The sequence below is a fragment of the Podarcis filfolensis genome, assembly GCF_964270895.1.
Source record: "Podarcis filfolensis genome assembly, chromosome: 1".
NCBI classification, from domain to species: domain Eukaryota; kingdom Metazoa; phylum Chordata; class Lepidosauria; order Squamata; family Lacertidae; genus Podarcis; species Podarcis filfolensis.
In genome coordinates, this window is record NC_139604.1 from 118,469,679 (window position 1) to 118,491,832 (window position 22,154).

At 43.5% G+C, this 22,154-nt stretch overlaps 1 protein-coding gene across 11 annotated transcripts in view; it reads right to left on the bottom strand.

Annotated features, from left to right (window-relative positions):
* Nucleotides 1-22,154, bottom strand: part of BCL11B (BCL11 transcription factor B) — a 163,459-nt gene that overhangs the window by 130,962 nt on the left and 10,343 nt on the right. For 7 of the 11 annotated variants that reach the window (XM_083612160.1, XM_083612166.1, XM_083612159.1 and 4 more), the window contains exon 2: nt 12,571-12,936. In XM_083612160.1, coding sequence (XP_083468286.1) covers nt 12,571-12,936 — 366 coding nt within the window. Of the gene's footprint in view, nt 1-12,570; nt 12,937-13,788; nt 13,862-22,154 lie in introns of those variants that run through there. The other 4 variants (XM_083612161.1, XM_083612167.1, XM_083612163.1 and 1 more) reach the window with 2 other exon arrangements.

Genomic DNA, 22,154 nt, shown 5'->3' on the forward strand with positions numbered 1-22,154 from the left:
TTTATTCTGTAAGACAGAATAAAGCCTGATGCTTTTTTTTTTCTTTTTTGGCATAACATCTTTTTTTTCACCTACACCAGATAAGACAGCAATGACTAAAAACATGTTTGTTCTCTCTAATACACTGTAAGACATATGTTCCAATTATAATATAAATTTTCATTGTCCACAAAGAGCTGGCCAGAGGCAGATGTGCTCCCAAAGCATATAGAAACACAGGAAGCTGCCTTATATCAATTCAGATGATTGGTCCATCTATCTCAGTACTGTCTCTAGACTCTCTAGGATTTCAAAATGGGCTCTCTATCAGCCCTGCTTGGAGATGCCAGAGGTTGAACTTGGCAGATACTCTCCCACTAAGCTATGGCTGTTCCCAACCGTTTCCCTGCTATCAATGAGATTTGCACAGGAGATACTCCTGGTGGTTTGATTCTCCTTGCTAGGAGGTGTGGAGGATTAGATCTGTTAGCAATCACCCCTGTTTTTTTTTACCACAGGCTGAAGAAATATTCAAGTCAGTAGTTACACACATGCAATAGTGCACCTTTCATCCACCTGTGGCTAGTATACTTTTCTACCATGAACACATAACTAGTATAGTTTTGTACTATGAACACACAACCAGCAAAGAGACCTAAACTTTTAAAAAGGAGGGGTCTTTTAAATGGGAGGGCGGTTAACGTGGCACTGTGTTCAGATACCAATCCAAAAACTTGTTTTGTGGCAAAGGAGGGTTATTGCTTCAGTTCTGTTTACACTTATTTGTCCATTTAGGGGTAAGGGTGTGTGTGTGTGTGTGTGTGTGTGTGTGTGTGTGTGTGTGTGAAAGCTAATGTTCACAGAAGTTAGGAGACTGCATTATGAAGCAGGTAGGGCTCTGTTCAAATCTTTCCAGAACAATTTATTTGTTATATGACTTGAAGCAAGCCATTATTTTTTAGCCTCAGACCCCCTCCTTCAACATTCGCACTCACAACTACAATACAGGGATAATAATAAATAATAGCCATAATAAATAATAATACTGGCATGCTTTACGGCAGGGATGGGGAGCCAATTGCACATTGGGTGATAATGGACTACAACCCCCATCATCCCTGACCACTGGTCCTGCTAGCTAGAGATCCTGGGAGTTGTAGGCCAAAAAACATCTGGAGGGCCAAGGTTGAGGAAGCCTGTTATAAGGAGTCCTGACCACTGGTCCTACTAGCTAGAGATCCTGGGAGTTGTAGGCCAAAAAACATCTGGAGGGCCAAGGTTGAGGAAGCCTGTTATAAGGAGTCCTGAGGTAATGCATTATTAGTTCAGCATCATAACATGTTTGAGGAAAGCAAAGTAATCTAGGCTCTGGCAGGGCCCTGCCCACCCAGTCTGACCATTGATTGGGCCCTTCTAAATGGGAAGAGCTGTAAAAGACTTCCTGGGATTTTGCTCAAGCAACGATGGTCTTCCTAGTTCACGTTTATCTTGGTGTGCTCCTTGGGCTTGAATGCCTGACTTTGTCCCTTGGTTCTGGGACAACTCCCGACTTTTGTCCAACTCTTGTCAATAGCTCAGCCCCAAACAAATGGAGAAACCTGCCCACACTGACCGATTTCCAACTCTGGCTGCCAGCTTGGCGCTTCTTCTTTGACCACCTGCTCCAAACCTGCCTGGCATAACAGGCCCTCAGACAAGGGCTCTTTTCATCGCCAAGTAGCAGAACGCCTTCCCTGCCTCCTTCTCCTCTCCCACTTAAGATGCCACCGTGGCTTGTCTGACTCCTAAACGTTAATATGGGGTGCCCGGATCCATAATGGTACACAGTGTAAGTGAATGTCTCTGGGTAGACAGCAATAATAATTAGCTGTCATGATGTGAGGAAAGGATAATCCATGCCATTGAGTTAACAATCACTCACGCAACACACATGGATTTTAACTAATCTTAATTTGGAGGAAAAATAACAATTCTAAATATATCAAATGGCTTCTTTTCACAGCAACCTGCAGCAGTGTTTATCTCTAGCTCCCAGCACATGCGAGTTATTTCGTTCCTCTCACTGGCAGTTTTACCATTTAAAAGGCCAAAACGAGCACTCGTAGAGCAGGGGTTGCAGTTTAATCCTCCATTTGACAGCGAGTCACGCTCGCTCTTCCCCCTCACCCCGGCCAATCTCCCTTTCTTCTCCCACCATGTGTATCAAGTTCTAGTACACGTGAAGTCCAGAATGCTGCTTCAGTGGGCTGAATAAATAATAATAATAATAATAATAATAATAATAATAATAATAGAAGTGGGCTTCATGTAATATCTTCTGCAACCTTTGCAGCAATTAACACCGCTGCCTAATGAATTTGCACTACTAGTTTAAGCAATGCTTGAAAGTCTAGGAGCACTGCTCTGCTACTCTGGTACTGCCGTTGCTGGTTAATAGTTGTACAGGAGCTGTACCAAACACATATACATGACACAATACTTTCCATGTTCTAAGCGGCAAAATGCATGGTCAGGGCAATCACATGATGCAACTTTTGCTGGACGGCACCATTTCAAATGTGGGGGGCATTTTTTAAAATGCTCCCTCATATTAAAAATTCCCTGTGCTCACATGTGAGGAAGAAGGTTGAACTAGAATCCTTTTCCTGAGTACAATGAGTACAATGAGTTATTTTATACTAGGGAGCACTCAAACATACTGTTGCCCACTTGAAGTCTGAATTGGAATTTGTTTATTTATAGCATTCATGCATCGCCACACATCCTGAAGTTCTCTAGGTGCATTACAACAAATAATTATCTTTTTTTTTAAAAAAAAAGCAAAATAAGATATAAAACTAGGGGGGGGGAGTAACAAAACAATTTCGCTGCATCCCCAAAGTTAAAACACTGATAACAAATGGGGGGGGAATCCCTCTGTACCATGCTGCTATTCTGTCTGGGTAGGGAGATTGGTAAGAACTGGTTCAGTAACTAGGAAAAAGATGGGTTATGAATTACAGATTGCCCAGAATAAAAGTACATAGCATGCATACAGAATTTTAGAAAGTGTTTCATATACATTTATCTCAGTAAAACAGCCCTATAGGGCAGACCAGCATTGTTTTGTTACACAGAAGGAGCTGAGGTAAAAAAAACAGTGGTTTGCTGCCAAAGGAATACATTTGATCCAGAAATTTCTTATCCACTACCCTACAGCGGGCTGACATACTACCGACATCACATGGAAACCATTTCCAGCTGCTACACCTAACTCAGTGATGGGGAACTTGTGGCCCTCCAGATGTTGTTGAACTTCAACTTCCATCAATCTCAGCCAGCATGAGGAATCATGGGAGTTGTAGTCCAACAACACCTGGAGGGCCACAGGTTCTCCACTCCTGATCTTGTTGTGTTTTTTTTTATTCTGCAGCAATGAAACTCACTATGCAGACTGGGAATTTTTTGGCCTGTCACTATAAACCTCTCTTTCCCAATATTTGCAACAGGGCGGTGAAACTCATGTAACAAGACACTACTTTAAATGACACCACATGGCAGCAATAAGCTAGGCCTTAAATGAGGCTGTAAGGAAAGCCGGTCAGGAGATGTGGGTTTTAAGAAAGGATTCCAAGGGGAAAGGATAACTGGGAGGAAGGAAGAGAGAGGATGGCTGCATCAGGCATGAGCAGCAATATAGCAGAAGACAAAGGAAGGATGGGGAATCTGTGGTCCTCCAAATGTTATTGGGCTACAGCTCCCATCAACCCTTACCATTAGCCATGCTGGTCAAGGTTGATGGGAGTCAAGGCTTACCTCTACAAACATTTAAGACACATACAAATCTAGTGGACATGGATTCTTCTAAAGATTCCTGAGAACCATAGCTTGACAAGGGTGCCGACAACTTTCCGCAGGAGATCCCAAGGCCCCCCCCCACAGAATTCGCAGTTCCCAGGGGTACCAGGGAGTTGGAATTACTGTCAATTCAATTTTGCAACTACAGCCCAAAGAAAGGAATGAGTAGAGCCAGTTGCAGAGGAGCATGCTCATTTTAGGAAAAGTGAAATGGGGAACAGGGTGAAGACACAGTGAGTGATGGTGGTGGCAATTTATAAAGGAATCAGACAAGCCATGGATAAGTCTATCAGCAGGTTTTAGCCACAATAGCTACACTGAGCCAAGATGGACCTTTGGTCTTATGCAATAAGGTTATTGTTATGTAATGTTCTTTGTTATAAAGAATGAGAGTGGGAATCTCAAAATAAACATAGAAGACAACACAGAAATTCGAGGGGAGATGGAATAGCACAAGATAAAAAATATGAAGTCAGCAGAAACAGGACATGTAGAGCAAGAAATAATAATTGTGGGGCTTAAGTCTGGACAGTAAGAAGGCGAGTTACAAAGTGTGGTTGGAATTCCCACTGCAAACTAGGCAGAGTGTGTGTGTCCATTCTTTTGCAGCCATAAGTGCATATACAGTTAAAACACAAAATGGGGGGGGGGGCACACATAATACTGGTAACACCTCTCCAATTTACTGACCAGACTGCATTTTATTATAGAGACATACGACTTATCTGAGGGACAGCGAAGAGGGATTTGCACAGCTAGGTTCAGCTGATTTAAAAGAAAGACCTTGCCCATAACACATATGTCCATGCTGTTGCGAAGCCTGTGTTTCAAATTCTGGACTAAAAGATGCTCACATTTTGTAAATCAGAAAATATGAATCGACTCTAGAACTTGCATACACTTGCTTGTATGTTTGCTATTAATAAATCAAGCCCGTAAGACAAAATGTTGCAAAGTTGAGTTCTCCTTTTCAAGGATCCAGCCTGTTGGGATGACTTCCAGGGCACTCCATTCCGCACACACTCTCAAGAAAGCATTTGATACCCACATAATATGCTCAGTCCAGCTGTTTCAGAGTTCCTTCACCCCTTCCTGTATACCTGAAGGAGCGTCTCCACCCCCATCATTCAGCCCAGACACTGAGGTCCAGCTCCGAGGGCCTTCTGGCAGTTCCCTCCCTGCAAGAAGTGAGGTTACAGGTAACCAGGCAGTGGGCCTTCTCAGTGGTGGTGCCCTCCCATCAGATGTCAATGAAATAAACAACTATCTGACTTTTAAAAGACATCTGAAGGTAGCCCTGTTTAGGGAAGTTTTTTAATGTTTAATGCTGTATTGTGTTTTTAATGTTCGGTTGGAAGCCGCCCAGAATGGCTGGGGAAACCCAGCCGGATGGGTGGGGTATAAATAAATAATAATAATAATAATAATAATAATAATTATTCCTTTTAGGATTCCCCCCCCTTTTGTACTTCTGCAAACCCCGAAGTTGCTCAAGCCTGCTGAGGTTCAGACTTAGTAGCTGAGTTTACTAGCAGCATTCAGGACGAACAAGGAAATAAAGGCTTGGCCTCAGAATCGCAAGTGGGTGGAAAGCAAGAGGCATGTATTCAACAGTGACATAGCCTGCAGCCATGTAGATTTCCACACTCTTGACCAACCACCACAGCCAAGTATGTCACCACTAATAGGTAGCACTGTGAAATAGCCCTACGCCCTACTTAGAAAGCCACAAGATAAGGATGCAGTGCCAACTTCAATACATTACTAAGTGATGGAAATTTAGCTCCCTGATGCCAGAAACACCGTTGTCCTCATCTTTCAGACTAGAAGCATCAGCTTATGGTTCAACTTTCCGCCATTCTAGGCCTGCCAGCAGAAACATCCTTCACAAGCAAACTACACATCAGAGAACATTCCTACACGCCACCGAGGATTCTGGGACGCCCTCCATTTTAAGGGATGCAAGCTAGGCCAGAAACACGCAGGAACACCCAACCTTGCACACTGCCTCTCGATGCCACTTGAACTCGATGCCGCCTAGTGTCAGCGCTCAAAATTCACCAGGTGTTTTTTGCACCTGGCTACTGGCCACTTGCGACCAAGTGAAGAGGTGCAGGAGCCAGCATGGTGCCTAATGACTCCACCATCTAGAGGCGCATGCCTTGGATCTTGACCATTTTCACACACTGGCAACGCATCCTGTAGAATTCAATCTGCTATATTTTATCTGCACAATCAGAACGAAGTGTCCTATGTGCAAGAAAAAATAATACGACTTTTGAGCCGTCTGGACCAAAAATGGTAACGAGGCATTCAGTTTTAGCAACTGGTAACCCTGGTTTAAGGAGTCATTTGGTGTCTTGCTTAGAAATCTGAGTTGCTAGCATTTCCTAGTCTGCCTTTTAGGGTCAAGCTGGTCCTGCTCCCCCCTTCCTTCGTCCTCTCGCAGGCCCAGCCTGTAGACTCCGTGAAAAAGGAGTCAGGCAAAAATTAGCCTGACTCAGTGCTTGACATTTCTTGGCTCCACACGGCCAGAGGAACTATATTATAGAGGCAGATGCAGCAACATCCACAAATCGTTCTAAGTAAAAAGAGATCAAGGAACATGACATGAGTTTGAGAAAAGTAGCTTTGTAAGTAGCTCTGTGAGGGCAACTGTGCATTTCATAGATCTCTATTTTTCTTTTCTCGCCCCCTCCCCTCCCATTTCTGTTTCCCCACTCTTCAAACATAAAGACTCCATTATCTTTGAACAGCTTGCTCTACACATGAATTGACACATTTATTTTACAATAAATAAGTGAAAGTTATCTATGTTTCCTTTACTGTTAATCTACACACAAAGAAATAATAAACAGAGCTTGTCTAACAAAAATGCAACGGCTGCAGTCCTCAGAATTCAATTAAGCTAAAATAATTAATGCTTCCGCCATATTAAATTACTTTTACACATTTGAGCCACTGAAGTTCCCCCCTCAACACACACTTTATTCTTTAATCTTTATTTCTCTTCTTCTTTTTTTATTCAATTTTTTTTTATTCTAAATTTATTTCAAAGTGCTGGGGAAGGGAGGGGGAAAGAGGTTGGGCTGGGGTAGGGGGAAGGAAATAAAAGAAAAAAGATGAGCGCAGTTTGCAGTTCAAATGTAATAGTCTCCTTTTAGCTGACATAGCATGTCGGCTGTTTTGTGCCTTTGATTAAAATAACATTTTAAATGCTTTGAACAAACATATCTTCCCCGCTCTTCTAAAGGATTATTTTACATATTTCTTGGTGGAATAAAGAAATTTTCATTCTTCCTGTCGCAGCACAGAAAAAGCTAAGAATATCTTTCGTCGCATAGAAAGTGAAAATATTGTAGGCTGTTGCATTATTACAAAAAAAAGGGGGGGGGAGAGAGAAAGCTGCCTTAGAGATTAAGTTTCCCTTTTATGAAATCGTATTTAGTCTCTTTTTTAAACAAATCTAACAACAATGCTCTACAGCCTCTCACTGGGAAATACCTTTAATGTTAAATACAGATTCTGATTTTCTTGGCTAATGCAGAAAGCCGTTCTATTGAAAAATAAATAAGGGGCTTGGTATATCCCACTAAAGCCTTTTCAGTGAATGACTTCTGTAAGGGCTTTTTTTTTCCATGGCTACCCTCCATGGCTGTAATATGAAGCTTTTATCCTACTATTGAAAACTATCCTCTGCTATTAAAAAAAAAAAAAGGAAGTAAAAGGAGCAAAAGGAGGGAGTAGAAGGTGAGCAAAAAACCCTACACTAAAATAGGACACTGCAGACCTCTTTATCTCAGAGTTCAATCCCTAATTTGAGAATGACTTATTTCTGCCATTATTTACCAGGGGAGTTTTTATCCAGTGTCAAGGAAATGGGGCTGGGGAGTCAAACGAACCACTTTTTATTTTATTTGCAGATTCGAAATATCCGGCTTATTTCCATTTGATCTTTGGTTTAGCATGGGAGAAAGATTAAAGAGCTCCAGCTCTTCCCTTTCTTTCTTGTGTGTGCTTGCTTATTATCAGTATTATTCCTTTTGCCTCCTCTCTCTCTTTTTTTTTAGGGGAGGGGGGGTCCTAACCCTCCACAATTGCCACGGCAAAAGCAAAAGTGTGCTAGAAACAAACCCAAGTTAGCGCAACCCCAAAACCTGTGTGGAAATCGAAGGTGGGCAAAACCGAGTTCCACAGCACCTGCTGGCAACGTGGCTGGCAAAACGTCTTCTGATGGGAGGTCTGAATTGGAGAGAACGTTTGTATGTTTGCTAAAGCTTCGCCAGTTAGTGGGTTATGCGTGCACAGGAGCAAGGAGGTTTTTGGCTCCCAAATGCAGCATCCTACACCAGGAATGCTATTCCTTTCTCTGGGAGAAAGCAACGGTTTGCATCTCAGAGACATCATTAAGGTGTGAGGCAGACTTGCTCCTGAATCTCTAGCTCTGCAATCTTATTGCAGGCTCTCTTTCCTGGTTGCAGCAGCGTGTACAACGGACAAGCACAACTGCATGCAACGTGCATCTTAGGGTGTGTGTGATTATTATCGATACCGCAGCAGATGGGGTGGAGGTGCTTAACGCTTTCCTCCCCAGCCCTACCCTAACGAAGATCACCCCTTCAAAGCTGCTATTTGCACTGAGGCAAAAGCACTCCCCCAGTCACCAAGTAACAGCCTCAAATGAGAGGTTTTCTTCATTTTTAACAAAATAAATTTATATTAATTTTCCAATATTTACCCAATATTACCACAGTTTTGCCAATTATACAGATTCCAATTAACACCAAAATAATTCCAAATTTATACAAATTTCCCACGCTCCTTGATCAATTATTCCCCCTCCCCTGTTCTTAAATTTCTGAGGTTCTTATTTTTTTTTTAACATCTAATGACATTTCAGTTGGTATATTAATCATTCAGATTAACAGCTGCATTTTTAGCAATTACTATTTGTGTTAAGAAGGAGAGATTTTCTTCAGGACAGCAATAGGGAAGGAAAAGTTTAAACTACCCCTTTCCCAACTGCTGCAGTTCTAATAATGACACACAGAGAGAGAGCAGCTGCTACTTGCCATTTTAAAAATAAGAATAAATGCAAAAATCCATTTAACACCACATCCACATATGCTTTGGCCCAGAATAAGTACGTGTGACATTTTTTTTTTCTGACAGACAAACTTACAGGGCAAATTTGAGAAAGGATGAGTGACTTCATCCCATTCAGTATCACATAGCTCTTGCAAGTTTGTGGAACTATTCAGCATCCCAGCCAAGTCGCATGACATGTTACCATGCGACAGCTACAATCAGTGATGTCATGGCTTGGCTGGGTCCTATAACTGAGACCCCCACAAAAAAAAAATCTACGCTAGGTATTTTGAAATGTGTGCCAACTTAATGAGTGTAATGTCATTTGGCTATATTTTTTCCCAGTGTATAGTTTATTTGGCTTCTGATAATCATGGGAAGGGACAAACTGCTCTGCATGGCACTGTAGTATATGTCTCTAACCATACGCAACTCCACCTAGAATCACAGAAGCATAGAGTTGGAAGGTACCTTCAAGGGCCATTTAGTCCAACCCCCCTTCAATGCAGGAATAACCTCTACTTTCCAAGACTCCGCCAAGGATTCAAACAGGCACCTGCTTTTCTGAAAGGCTGGGACGCAGTCTGGAACACAACTCACCATATAGCAAAGGAAAGCACCTTAAGAGAAATTTGGGTACTAGGTCTGCACTCGTCAAATCAGCTGCAGAATCCTGTAAGCGGATGCAATAGCTGATCTGCAATGTACAAGGGCAATGGCGGGGATGTACCCAGTCATTTCACCCACTGCAAGATTAATATTACACACGTGTAGAAAGTTATCCCACATATCATTCTAAGCTTAGATATGTTTTACTATCTCCCAGGATGTCCCCTTCAGATCTGTTGCTGGCCAGTAATCCAAGTCTAATATGGCAGCTTCTGTTTCCCTACATCTTATGACTTGGCTTGAGGATCCACTGCCCAGACTATGGTTCCCCCAGCCCTGGAGATACCAAGAACCAAGCTTCTTTTTTCCTTGCCATAAAGCTGTAAGAAAGCCAAAATCTGAGGCAGAGGCGTCAGCCCCACTCATTTCTAAAAATACCAACAACCAAAACACAAACAAACCCCAAAACCCTGACATCAGATTCTCTATTCCAGAGCTATATTCAATTCATTTCAGCTACAGGGCTGTCACAGTTAAGTCTGGACTAGTTTCAGTTTGGTTTGAGACCAGGAGAGTTTTCTATGGCTGCCCAGTGCTAAAGAAAAAAAGTTATCCTGCATTGTGCGCAGTTCAAGGCAATTTCTTTAAGGTGCTCATGCAGGTGGATGACACAGTCCTCCTTTCTGTAATAACCCTTTAAGAAGGCCAGTGGCAATCTGTGGAAGAAGTGTTGGCTGCACATGGTAAAGACAGCCTCAGGGCAGCTTTGACCTACACAACTAATTTCACCTCAACGTCCAGGCACTTTAGAAATGAAAATACACCATACTTGTCATCTTCTGGCCTCAGACCACCTCGCGCTGTTTTTTTTTTTCCACCCTGTACTTCGCAGAAACTCATTTCTGGGGTGAAGCATTTATAAAGGTGCTGTGGTTTTCTCTCTCTCTCTCTTTCCTTTCTTTGCTCCAGATTTAGGAACATATGGGGCACTTAAATATCAGAAATGGCAGAGGCCTGTTCAAGGGCTTCCAAAACCAATGAGATCAGTTCTGCCTACGCACAAGCACCTTAACACATCCAGCTTACAAGCGCACCTGTTTAGTTCTGTATTGTCCTGTCTATAAGCGCACACCTAATCCAGTTTTAAACCAATTTAACTGTGGCGGACACCTGGCAATAGTAGAGTTGCAAGGGTGGCAAGAACCTACAGGAACTACAACAAACAGGTTTCACTGCGGGGTGGCGGGGAGAACAAAGGAAGCCATTTCTTATTTGCGGTCTACACATTTCTGTTGTTCAGGTTCACGCAGTGGCGTAGCGTGGGTTGTCAGCACCCGGGGCAAGGCAAGTAATTTGCGCCCCCTAACCCGTGGATTTGCGCCCCCTAACCCGTGGATTTGCGCCCCCTAACCCATGGATTTGCCCTAACCCCAGATGCTGCGCCCGGTGCGGCCCGCCCCCCCTGCACCCCCCACGCTACGCCACTGGGTTCACGTCTTCCTCCCACCAAAGGCAACTGCCCTTCCTCACCCCCTCACATCACTGTATATGGGCAGGGGTCAGGAAACTCAAGCCCCCAGGGGGCAAATGTTATTTTTGAATTATTATGAGCTTGCATTTACCAGCATCAGTTGTTTGTGGAATGGTTTTGCTTTCGCTTTGTGCTTATATGCTGCTGTGATTTGGGATATACAGTTAAAACTGGTGGAAATGTTGTTTGCTTATTCTTGCAATCTGCTTCGAGCTCAACGTTGTTGGGAAAGCAACATACAAATATTAAATCCAAAGTTTTTTTAAAAAAAATGTGGCCTTCCTATGTTCACTTTCCAGCCCTCAGAATGCACACACACACACAAACACACACACACACCCCAGTCATGTACCACACTGGTGTCTTGCTTCCCAACCTCCTCAAATGCTTTTGCCTAGCTGGGATGTGCCTCTGAGCAATGATAGCGCCTCTTGTCTGAAGAACGCAGAGGGCGTGGAAAAGTCTTGCTTTTGCTTTTGGGTATGTAGCCTGCTGTGCAAACGTCAAGAGGTGCATCCATTGCTTTGCTCACCAATTGCATGCAGCCCCCTAGAGAGAAAAGCCCCCCACCTCATCAAAGGATATCCCCTTCTGACTTGCTGTCCTGCGTAGACAAAGAGGGTGAATCTACATTCGTGGTCAAGATGAGCTTAGCAGAAAAGCTAGCTAAGACATTTTCTTTACCTAGTCCAGACATCAGTCTGCCTTGGGAAAGTGGGTTGATATTTACTTCTAAGGGTGTTTAACCCTGCAGAAAGCCTACCTCAACCATTTTTCTCCTGTTTTCTAGTTAATGGAGGTGCTACCTTCGTCTGGAAGCTACGTGCTTTACAGCTCAAAGAAGAAATCTGCATTTATTAACGTCTCTGAAAAGCTGGCGTTGTGTTTTGTCCAGTTGAGACCTTTCCAAAGCCAAGTTTTCTGAGGCTTTCAGCATTATCGCCAAGCAGATTGTCTTCCAGTTGTGAACTATGGAGCAGGCCGATACCTGTCACAGATGGGAGTAGGGGAGAGGTAGCCGGCCTTTCCTAACCCCTTACCCATGTAGCACCAGTGCTTTTTTTCCAGGGGGTACTCAATGGTATGCAGTACCTCTTTTCCTGTTGTTAAAAAGTGCGGCACTTACTCTAACAACATCATGGTGAGTTTTCTAGAGAGAGAAAAAGCATTATCACAGTTGCCAAATGAGGGCTCAGAAACCTGCCACCTTGATGCGCACCATGGCCTAAGCTAGTAGCCATCCCTCGCAAAAATCAGATTGGCAAAGGGCCCTCTACTGCCCATGGAACGAAATCCTATTTAGAACAGGTTCCACAGAAGCCTGAAAAGAAATGGGTTCTCCAAAGCATGGGGCAGACGTTTGATCTCCACCCCACCCCTGGCTACCACAGAAGTCTTAAGAATTATCGGGACTTTCCACAAGTCTCTCTCTCTCTCTCTCTCTGGAAAAGGAGAGGATGGTTGTTAGGACAGTGGTGGAAGACCATACATGACTTAATGTATAAAAACAACAAAACATGCTGTACCTGCAACGTTCTCCAGCTTGGGGCAAATTCCTTTAGGCGTGAGAAGACGGTCTTCTTCGTCGGGCGTGACTTGGATCCCGATTTCCACCGGCTCTGACACTTTCCTGAGCTCAGAGCGTGATGATGGGGGAGGGCTGCTCTTATCCAGGTTCTTCTCGTAGCAGGAACCACCAATGCCATTGCACTGCTTCCTCTTGTGCTCTATAAAAACCAAGATGTCTCCCAGGGGGAAGTTCATCTGACACTGTCCACAGGTTAATAGGTCGGGGTCTGCTCCACCCGTCGCAAGGCCGAGCCCAACCGGATCTCCTATCGCTAGGGTCTCATCCTCGTGGGCAATGGCGGTTTCCACATGGTCAGCCTCTGCTTTAAGTGGGTAAGCAAAAAAGAGAAAGAAAAGAGAAAGTGAGGGTCAGCGGAAAAGGGAGAAAAAAGAACTGAGGGCAATTTTGTTTATACATTCTTATAGCCTGACTTAGAACAGGGTTGTCTTGAAACCCAGAGGTTACCTTTTTAATAATAATAATAATAATAATAATAATAATAATAATAATAATATATTCATACCCCACCCATCTGGGTTTCCCCAGCCACTCTGGGCAGCTCCCAGTAGAATATTAAAAATACAATACAGCATTAAACATTAAAAACTTCCAACAGGGCTGCTTTCAGATGTCTTTTAAAAGCAGGGTAGTTGCTTATTTCCTTGACATCTGATGGGACGGCGTTCCACAGGGCAGGCGCCACTACTGAAAAGGCCCTCTCCCTGGTTCCCTATAACCTCACTTCTTCCAGTGAGGGAACCACCAAAAGGCCCTCAGCGCTGGATCTCAGTGTCCGGGTTGAACGATGGGGGAAGAGACACTCCTTCAAGTATACAGGACCAAGGCCATTTATATATATTTATATTCCCCACCCTGCTTGTCTCCCCTCAAATGATTTAAATATGTTTTGCAACCGAGTCTGTCTGCAGAGCAAAATAACAGGCAGGTCTGATGTGGCTTTGGTGTTAAAGCACGCAACAGTTCAACAAGATAAAAAACACTTCTAGAGCACGCGGAAGGATAGGTAGAGAATGTGGATGTCAAAATGGTCACCACACGATGGTTCCACTCCACACTCCCTGCCACAATGTTTATTTCAGAAATAGGGGACATGGCAATAATGTATAGATCAACATATTACGTTCAGGAGAAATTGTGATCTGTGAGGACAAACCTGAGCACTCTTTCCTTCTTTTTGGAATGAGAACTTTGGTGATGACGCAATAACACATCCATTGCTTTCTTTAAAGTTTATAGTGTAGTAATATTTTTTTTAAAAAAAGATTTTTGTGAGGAAAAATTTACTGCATGTGCTCATCTCAACGTTACTGTACAAGACTCATTTCGTTTGCAGCCTAAAGAGAACGACAAAGCTTTCGGACAAACAGAAAACCTTACATAAAAAAAGTTTGGGCCTTTGTGTGCTCAGTTTCCAGAATGGCCAAGAAAGATGAAGCCTCAAGAATGGCTCCCTTTCTCAATGGTGAAGAGGCAATCCCAGTCTTTGCATCACGATGGCCAGCAAAATGTCGGAAGCATTGCCCGAGGCAAGACTCCCCTACAAGGGCAAAACCAACTCAGGAAACAAGTCCCTGTAGTTTGCCAATATGGGCAACCTACCAACATGCAGAAGGAGGGCTTCCTGGGCTGGCTTTGAGCAGGAAGAGGCTTTCAACACACAAACCCCGCCACCCCAACGCAAGCCTGGCTGAACCACTGGGGCTACCGCCCGAACGAGCAGCAAAATCGCTTGTTGTTGTCGGCAGCTGAGCCAAAGTGGCGGTCGGCCTTATGAGAGAAAGAAGCAACATGTCTTGCACCCAAGCCAAGGACGTGCTTCCTATTCTCCCTTCCCCATATGTTCAACCTGGAGCAAGTGGGACCATACTCTATCAGGCCACAACGCCCTTCCTCTTCTGCCCACGCTTGGCCCAGGGAGATGTGGACCTTCTGTTGGCAGAGGTACACCAGAAATGCTTTTAATGTCCTGGTTGACAGAGAACTAAGGAGCCAGAACTGAGGGCCAATCCTAGGATTAAATAGGCAAAGGAGACTTTGAGTGTGTTTCCTCAGGGGTTAATTTTGCAGTGCTGTCAAGCTGTGTGGCTTCATGCAGGACTACAAAACCTAGCAGCCAGGCACGTATTCCCAGCAGCGCCCATGAGAAGATGCCAGAAGTACCTCTCCACAATTTCATCCTTGCTCACAGCAGACAGTGCATTCAAACACCGAGCTCAGCTGAGCAACACCTTCAGCACTCAGCTAGCCCACCCCTAAAGGCCAATGCTGTGCACACATCACTGTATAATATGCTTATTATTTTATATTTATAAATGCCTTAGGTTACATGGTTGTTCCCATGTACAGAGACGGAAGGGCATGAGGTTCCTTGTGAATTACTGGGTTCTTGGAGGTCAGTCTCTACACCACAGGCATACAGACACCAGGCATTCAGATTCCAGATTATAGCAGATGCCAGAATGAATTTGGCTTAATTTCCTATGGAAAATATCCAGCACTATGAATACCTTCCTATTGCTGCTTTTCAAGTACATCTTTTTCAGGTATTGAAGCACTAAAAAAGTCGTACGTCTGCTCTAACCAAACTTTCTCCCATCGGATAGCAATTCTACCACACGCCATCCTCTCTTCTTCCATCTTCTCTCCCCAAATACTTGCTGGTTTTATGGAATTTTAATATCAGGTCCTGGCAACCTCAAGTCTCCATTTTATTTATGTTACGTCGCTGGATTTGCATGCAACCCTGATGGCTGCAGAATGTGAACTTGAAAGGGCAGCTGCACTGAGCAGCAACTTTTAAAGCAGCCGGAAGGGAAATTAATAATAATAATAATAATAATGCACAGAAAAATATTGTAATTCAAAAACATACAAACATGCACTTCAGTCCAAATGAATTTGGTCAACTTACAGGTGAAGCGTATTCATGTATGTTTGGAAGTAAGTTCAATTTCAGTGAAACCGGCTGCTAAGCAAAGCCTCTTAAATATCACAAAAATTTCTTCAAGATGCTGTAAACTGCAAGGCATTTGAGGGACAGGAATTGATTTCCAGATTCACATTCATACCATACTTTGCTTTGCCTAAAGATTCCGTAGATCCACATTTAGGAAAGTTGTCTGGAGGAAGCACAACCTTTTTCTAGACCATCAGATCATATAAAAAGAAAATGCTCCTTTACATACTGAAATGGTGCTGGTTGACATCTCTCCATGAATTTGAATAATCAGGAGTTTGCGATGAACTAAGTTTGCATGAAAAACTAACGCATTCAAAGCTACTAATTCACAGGCTGCCACGCAACGAACTTTTTATTTTTATTTATATATATATATATATTTCCATTGCAGCCTAATTGAAAAACCACACGAAACATGGTCTTCAATCAGGCACAATTCCCATTGGCTGGCGGGGTTTTTGCTTTGAACAAAAATTTTATCATTTGGCCCGATCAATACGCAGAGAACTAACAGCATGTAAATAAAAGAGATGAGCCACTGAAGTTTTATCTGGAGATGGGAATAGTAAAGCTCTGCAGGGGGGGGAAACGAACGCATGGAATACTGGCATTGGTGATTTGCTTCCGAATTTCCTGGAGATCTAAAAGCAGCAGGACAATGCAAAACGTTTTGTCGTAATTCTGAACTGCAATCCCTGAACTGAATGGGAACTTTGCCCAAATATTTCCTGATTATTATTTTTTGTTAAAGCTGCTGTATCTTTTTTATTTAAAATAATAAGAGCAGTAGTAGTAATAATAATGAGAGAAGACTGCTTTATCTAACCCGGAGGCTAATTTCACAGGTTCAGCCAGAGAAATGGTTATTTGGAGGTCGAAACAAATCTTAACTTCCCTTTCTGAAAAAGATTGCTAATTGGTACATGAATCATACGTATCATAAACTGCATCACTGCCCACTAAGCACATGCATTATGTAAGAAAGAGAAGCGTATCAGAACCTGGTGCTTATTATTTTCACAGCACTTCAAATTAGGCCTACGCTGCCACCCCTTACAGTCGACGGAGGTGTATGAACAAGAAGCAGCCTAAGGAAGAGAAGATTCACGGGCAAAAGCTTTTGAGTTTCCTCCACTTACTTGTAGCCAAATTAATCCACTAGGTAACTCAACTCTAGGCATAATGCATGGTGTGTGAAACCCATTAATTACTTTCAGCCTCCCCCCCCCCAACCCCTTCCTCTAAGTTTACTTTAAAAGCAGCCGGTAGACAATGCAACGTAATTAATTTACCAATTTATTTTATGAAAAGACTCTTTGCCATCGTGAAAATGTAATCATAACCCTGGTGCTGAGGGGGAAGTGAGTGGATTTCTGTGCGAACGGTTTGTCACAATGCAAAAGGTAATTATTTAGTGCTTCTGTTCCCTTTAATGATCTAACATTGAGCAATACTGTTTATATTGAAGAGAGCTTGCACCTTTAATTACCAATTACATATACATAATTTTAGAGCCAAAAGGGAAAGAAAGAAACGGAGGTGAGGGGGGGGGGAATACGAGTGCTGTGAAAAGACTCCTTTAGACAACATTTGCACCGTTTCTAGAAAAGAATTCCTATTAGGTGGGAGCACAGTGTCAAAATATTAAAACACGCACGCACAAAAGGAGAGATAAAGGTAAAAGAACTGGAAGAGGCAAAGTAAGCAGCACAGCTGAACAGAGCCAAGGTATGTAAAGAAACAGAAGCTGTAGCACAGGATCCAAAAACACCTTTTGGCATTTACTATAGCCATCCTGCTCTGCTTCGAAGTTAAGATAGGCTCTTGGAATTAGAGTATTCGGGCTACGCACATTAGGCTGGTGTCGCTGTTGTTGTTTTAAAGTGCGGGGAGGGCGGGGAGAGAGGATCATTTATTATCTTTTTGATAAAGGAGATTTTTTTTTTCCCGCTCCAGGAAAAGAAGAGAGCAGGAAAACTGCAAGATTTGCTAAGCTTCCCGTGACTCTGTCAATGTAGAAATTCCAAAATCTCCTTCAGTTGTCAGCAACTTGAATTGTTCACTTTCCCCCTTTTCATTTCTCTAACTAATCGTTTAAGCACCCACAGAAGGATTATTATAATAATAAAATAAAATAAAACCTCGCACAGTTCTCCAGTTTTGCAAGATGGTTCGGGAATCGAAAGTTATTAAGCTTGCCATTTCCTACGGTTTATCTGCCCAACTTGGCATCTTGCATTACGATGGTCTCAGTAGCATTTGACCGTAATTAGTTAAGTCCGCATGTGCCCATTCATGAGAAATCTTCTCCTCTCCCTCTGCCCCCACCATCAAAGCAGTCTGCAATAGCTCTTTTTTAAATAATAATAATAATCTGGTATCCTTTTCATTCTTTGGCAGTCTTAACATTTTAGGAAATCAGCTTTACACTCCCTGAACTAACCCCACCTACCAAAGCCCTCCTGAATGATCATCATCAATTTCAAAGGAATCAAGAAAAGTGTAGTTATTTTTTTGAAGTTATTTAAATTACAATCGGAATTAAAGTAACTCATTTAAGAAGGTCAAGCTTATCAGCTAGATTGTGATATGCATTATCTGTTAACCACAGCCAATAGCCTGCTTACTCTAGAGCAGGTCTATTAACTTTGACGGGATTGCCCCAGAGTAAACAGAGCCTGGTAGGCTAGAGCTCTCCTCCATTGCTAAATAACCTGCCATAAAAAAAAAAAAATATCCAAAAACCTGATCACCTATCCATGGCCAAAGGTGAGGAGAACCTCTGTTTAGTACTTAGGTCTGAAGAATGCTCTTTTCTTTCCTTCAAAAATGCTGCCCAGTGGCGTAGCGTGGGTTGTCAGCACCCGGGGCAAGGCAAGTAATTTGCGCCCCCTAACCCGTGGATTTGCGCCCCCTAACCCTAAGCCCCAGATGTTGCGCCCGGTGCGGCCGGCCCCCCTGCACCCCCCACGCTACGCCACTGATGCTGCCCTCGCTTAGTGATGTTAACACATCCACTGTGGACATGTTAGGGGGCATGATCCACAAGATACAGCTCCCAAGACACTGGGATTCACATTCATGGGGCTGGCGCAAGAGCAGAAATTAATAGTTCGTGCCCAAAGCCAGCATAGGTCCAAGCTGAACTCTACATTATACTCAGGTGCCATAACATAAGGCTCCAACTGTTTCAGATTTAAGCCTAGCTTCTCCTCAGCCATGTTCCTGAATTTCAAAGGTTACAGGGGTTTGGAAAACTTTGCTCTCTCCGTCATCTATTTTGGAAAGGGATGGAGGGAGAAGAATAACTCCAGATTCTCCTTCAAACAAGAAGGGAGGGTTTGAGGCAGCTGATTTCAGCCCCAAAGAAGGAATCAAACATCTGGGCTTGCTCTGCCTGAATGCATCTTCCAAGGGTCGTTCTCCAAAACTGTCCTCAAGGCCTAGGTCCAAGAGTCAGCTCTAGCACACATCAGTCTCAGCTAGTGCGGCCAATGGTCAGGGATGGTGAGTCCAGCAACATCTATCTGGCTGGGCAAAGCTGATTTGCTTTGCTTTGGGCACGAGCAAAGAAACCCTCAGCGCTACGTGAAAAATCACGTGGATTTCAACTGCTGTGGACATCAAATCGAGCTCCTGAGGACCGATTCACATATTGTTGTTGCCACCCAACCCTACAGTCAAGGGGAAGCTGTAAACTAATCCCAGCTCCTCAACGAGAGCATACCTTACAGAATGCACATCACATTCTTATTATCTTTTTAAAATGCAATATGTGAAGTGGTCCCTTTTGAGGTCATGCGTCATTTCAAAATATCCAAATTGTATTCATGTGGCAGAAATGTAAATGAAAGGAGGGGGGGTGAAAGAGATGGCTGTACGCTCTCTCCCCTTTTCTAATCTTATCAATCCAGAGCGTAAGCGAGCAAAGATTATTATTTGTGGTTTTTTTAAGGAGGGGAAAGAATAGTGGATTGTAGAAGGGGCCAATGTCTCGCTGCTTCCCAAGGTTCTTGCCTACATGCAGGTTCTGCACGACACCAGAAAGATGTTCAAGCCCAGGAGCCTATGGAAATAATGTTGCTGCTGCGGCCGCTGCTGCTGCTGCTATTTATCTGCAGAGGTGCTAGCGGGTGCTACAATTGCCATGGGTACTGTAAGGTTGGTTACCATGTAAATCTCTTCACAAACCCAGATGAGCAGACTGCAGATTAACCAGATCTGACTGCGTTTTGTAATGATGAACTGATGAATCATGCAGCACTTGCCAGCTGCACCCCTCTACAGGGAAATCCTAACTTCAAAGAGTCTCCCCGCTTCGGCCCCCCGTGAGGATCTTCCAGTACTCCCAAGATCTGGGCGCAGCAGCTGGGAGAATTCTGAATATTGGTTGTGTGAAGAACATTCGGAAGCCTTACCCAGCTGCCCACTGGAGGAAGCACATTTGCCTTTAAGATGCTACCCATAAAACCATCTTTTTTAGATGGTGCTGTGTGTCCATCAGCACTTATTTCACGCGTGTACACACGCATGCAGTTTGCAAGTGAGAAGGTAACTTGGATCACTCAGCGACTGTTTTAAAGATGCCGCAGCTTAAAAGAACAGAGTTGGTCAAAACCTTTGCCTGCCCAACCATCCCACCTGTACCAATATTTAGCCTGCAAATCCTTTTCAAACGGAAAATTTAATTATTAAGAGATTTCATGTCTACATTTCACCAATAACACAGCCCTGGACACTCCGGGCAGTATATAAATTCAATAAATTATTATTATCATTATTATTATTATTTATTAAGGAGCCAAGGTGTGTTGTTGTTGTTTTGCATTGATTTCCACACAAAAAATAATAAACCCAAAAGAAAGGTGATGCCACTGACACACATGAGAAACAGTAACTCAATTCCAATGTAGTGAAATGGTTGGCCAGGACTATTAATCGCAGAGGAAGATGCCTTATACCTTGAGACCACTGGTCCATCTAAATCAGTATTTTCTACACGGACTGGCAGTGGTTTTCCAGGGTTTCAGACAGGGGACACTGCCAACCCTACCTGCAGATGCCGGGGATTAAATGTGGGGTCTTCGGTGCGCAAAAACAGGGGTTCTACCGTGGAGCCGTGGCCCCTTCTGCTGGTCATCGACACAATGAAGCAGGTGTCCTGGCAGCTCCACAAAGTCCTATCAGCCTGCAAATAATGGCCCACAGCAACCTTATAAAATAGCCAATTGCCTAATCACGGACAGAAACAGCCACGTCCAGAGGTATCTGTGGGCTACCCATTCTTTTGTCGGCTGGAAACTTTTGTGTCCCAATTTGAAAGGCAGTAAGGATATAATGAATACGTAGAACATGCACATTCGGTTTTACTTCAGCATTCTATCTTGCATTAACAACACTCGCAACTGGCAGAAACCTGATACCCAAAAGCCTCAAATGCACTATTTGACAAATGCCACCCCTGAGAAGGGAAAAGGCAATTCAGCCTCTGTGGCTTTTTTCGTTCTTTAAGCTTGCCACTGAAGCTGTGTCACGAAAAGTGACAACCGCTCCTGGATTTGCACGTGGCCCCAAGGAAAAGGGAGTCTGCTCTTGGTACACACCACCAACACGATTATCTGATATTGTTTTGTAAAGATGACTGGCCAGCCTTCAGGTGTTGCCAGATTCTGCTCACTATGGAAAGCAGAGGAGCTTGGAGTTCCCCCATTGAAACATCTGCAAATGGCACGGGCGGCTGTTGAGTTTCAGCACTCCTCTGCAAACCTGCAAGCCAGACACCTTTCACGGAACTAGTCTGTTATCTTAGAAAACAAAGTTTAACCCCACCAATGTAGATGAAATGTAGGAATGTAGGGCAAAAGGCTCTGAATAACAGGAGGGGGGAACCAGAGTGGTTATAAGGCGGGGGGAGTAGGGGACGAAGTGAAAGGAGGTAAAAAATAATATGCCCAGCATGTTGCAGCACAAACCAAAAACCTTGCAGCGGAACTGAAGTCCGGTGATTTCGCAAAGGCCACTTAAAAGTGGCATGGTCAATTCCAGCCTCTGGAATGTCCAGCAAGACCCCCCCCCCGATCCCGCTTCCCTAAATTTCTACCCCAAGACATGCCTCTGCACTTATTTAAATCAAAGGCTACATGCATGCAATGTTAATGGAACAAAAGGTGACATACGTTTTGCTAAATAAACTAGTGGCTCGAGGTGCAGAAAGGGGAGGAAGAAAAAAGATTTATTGCAATTGGGAGGCTAAAATGCATAGGTTCTTGTATAGACCACGAAAGCGGTAAATCTTCACAGATAAATCAGGGATTGAGATGATGTGATACAAAAGCTCCCTTTGTTCCTGCGTGAATAGATTTGTTTTAGTTAAAACTGAAATAGAAAAAGGAGAGGGGGGAGGAAATAGATACTTCAACGAGGAGTGGAGAAGTCTGCACAGGGAATTTCTATACTTTTGGCTATACTACAAGAGGCTGCCTGAATTATGGATTCTTAGCAATGTATGAAGAAAACAAAACAAAACTGCCCAAATGAGGGGGGAAATCAATGCATTTGAT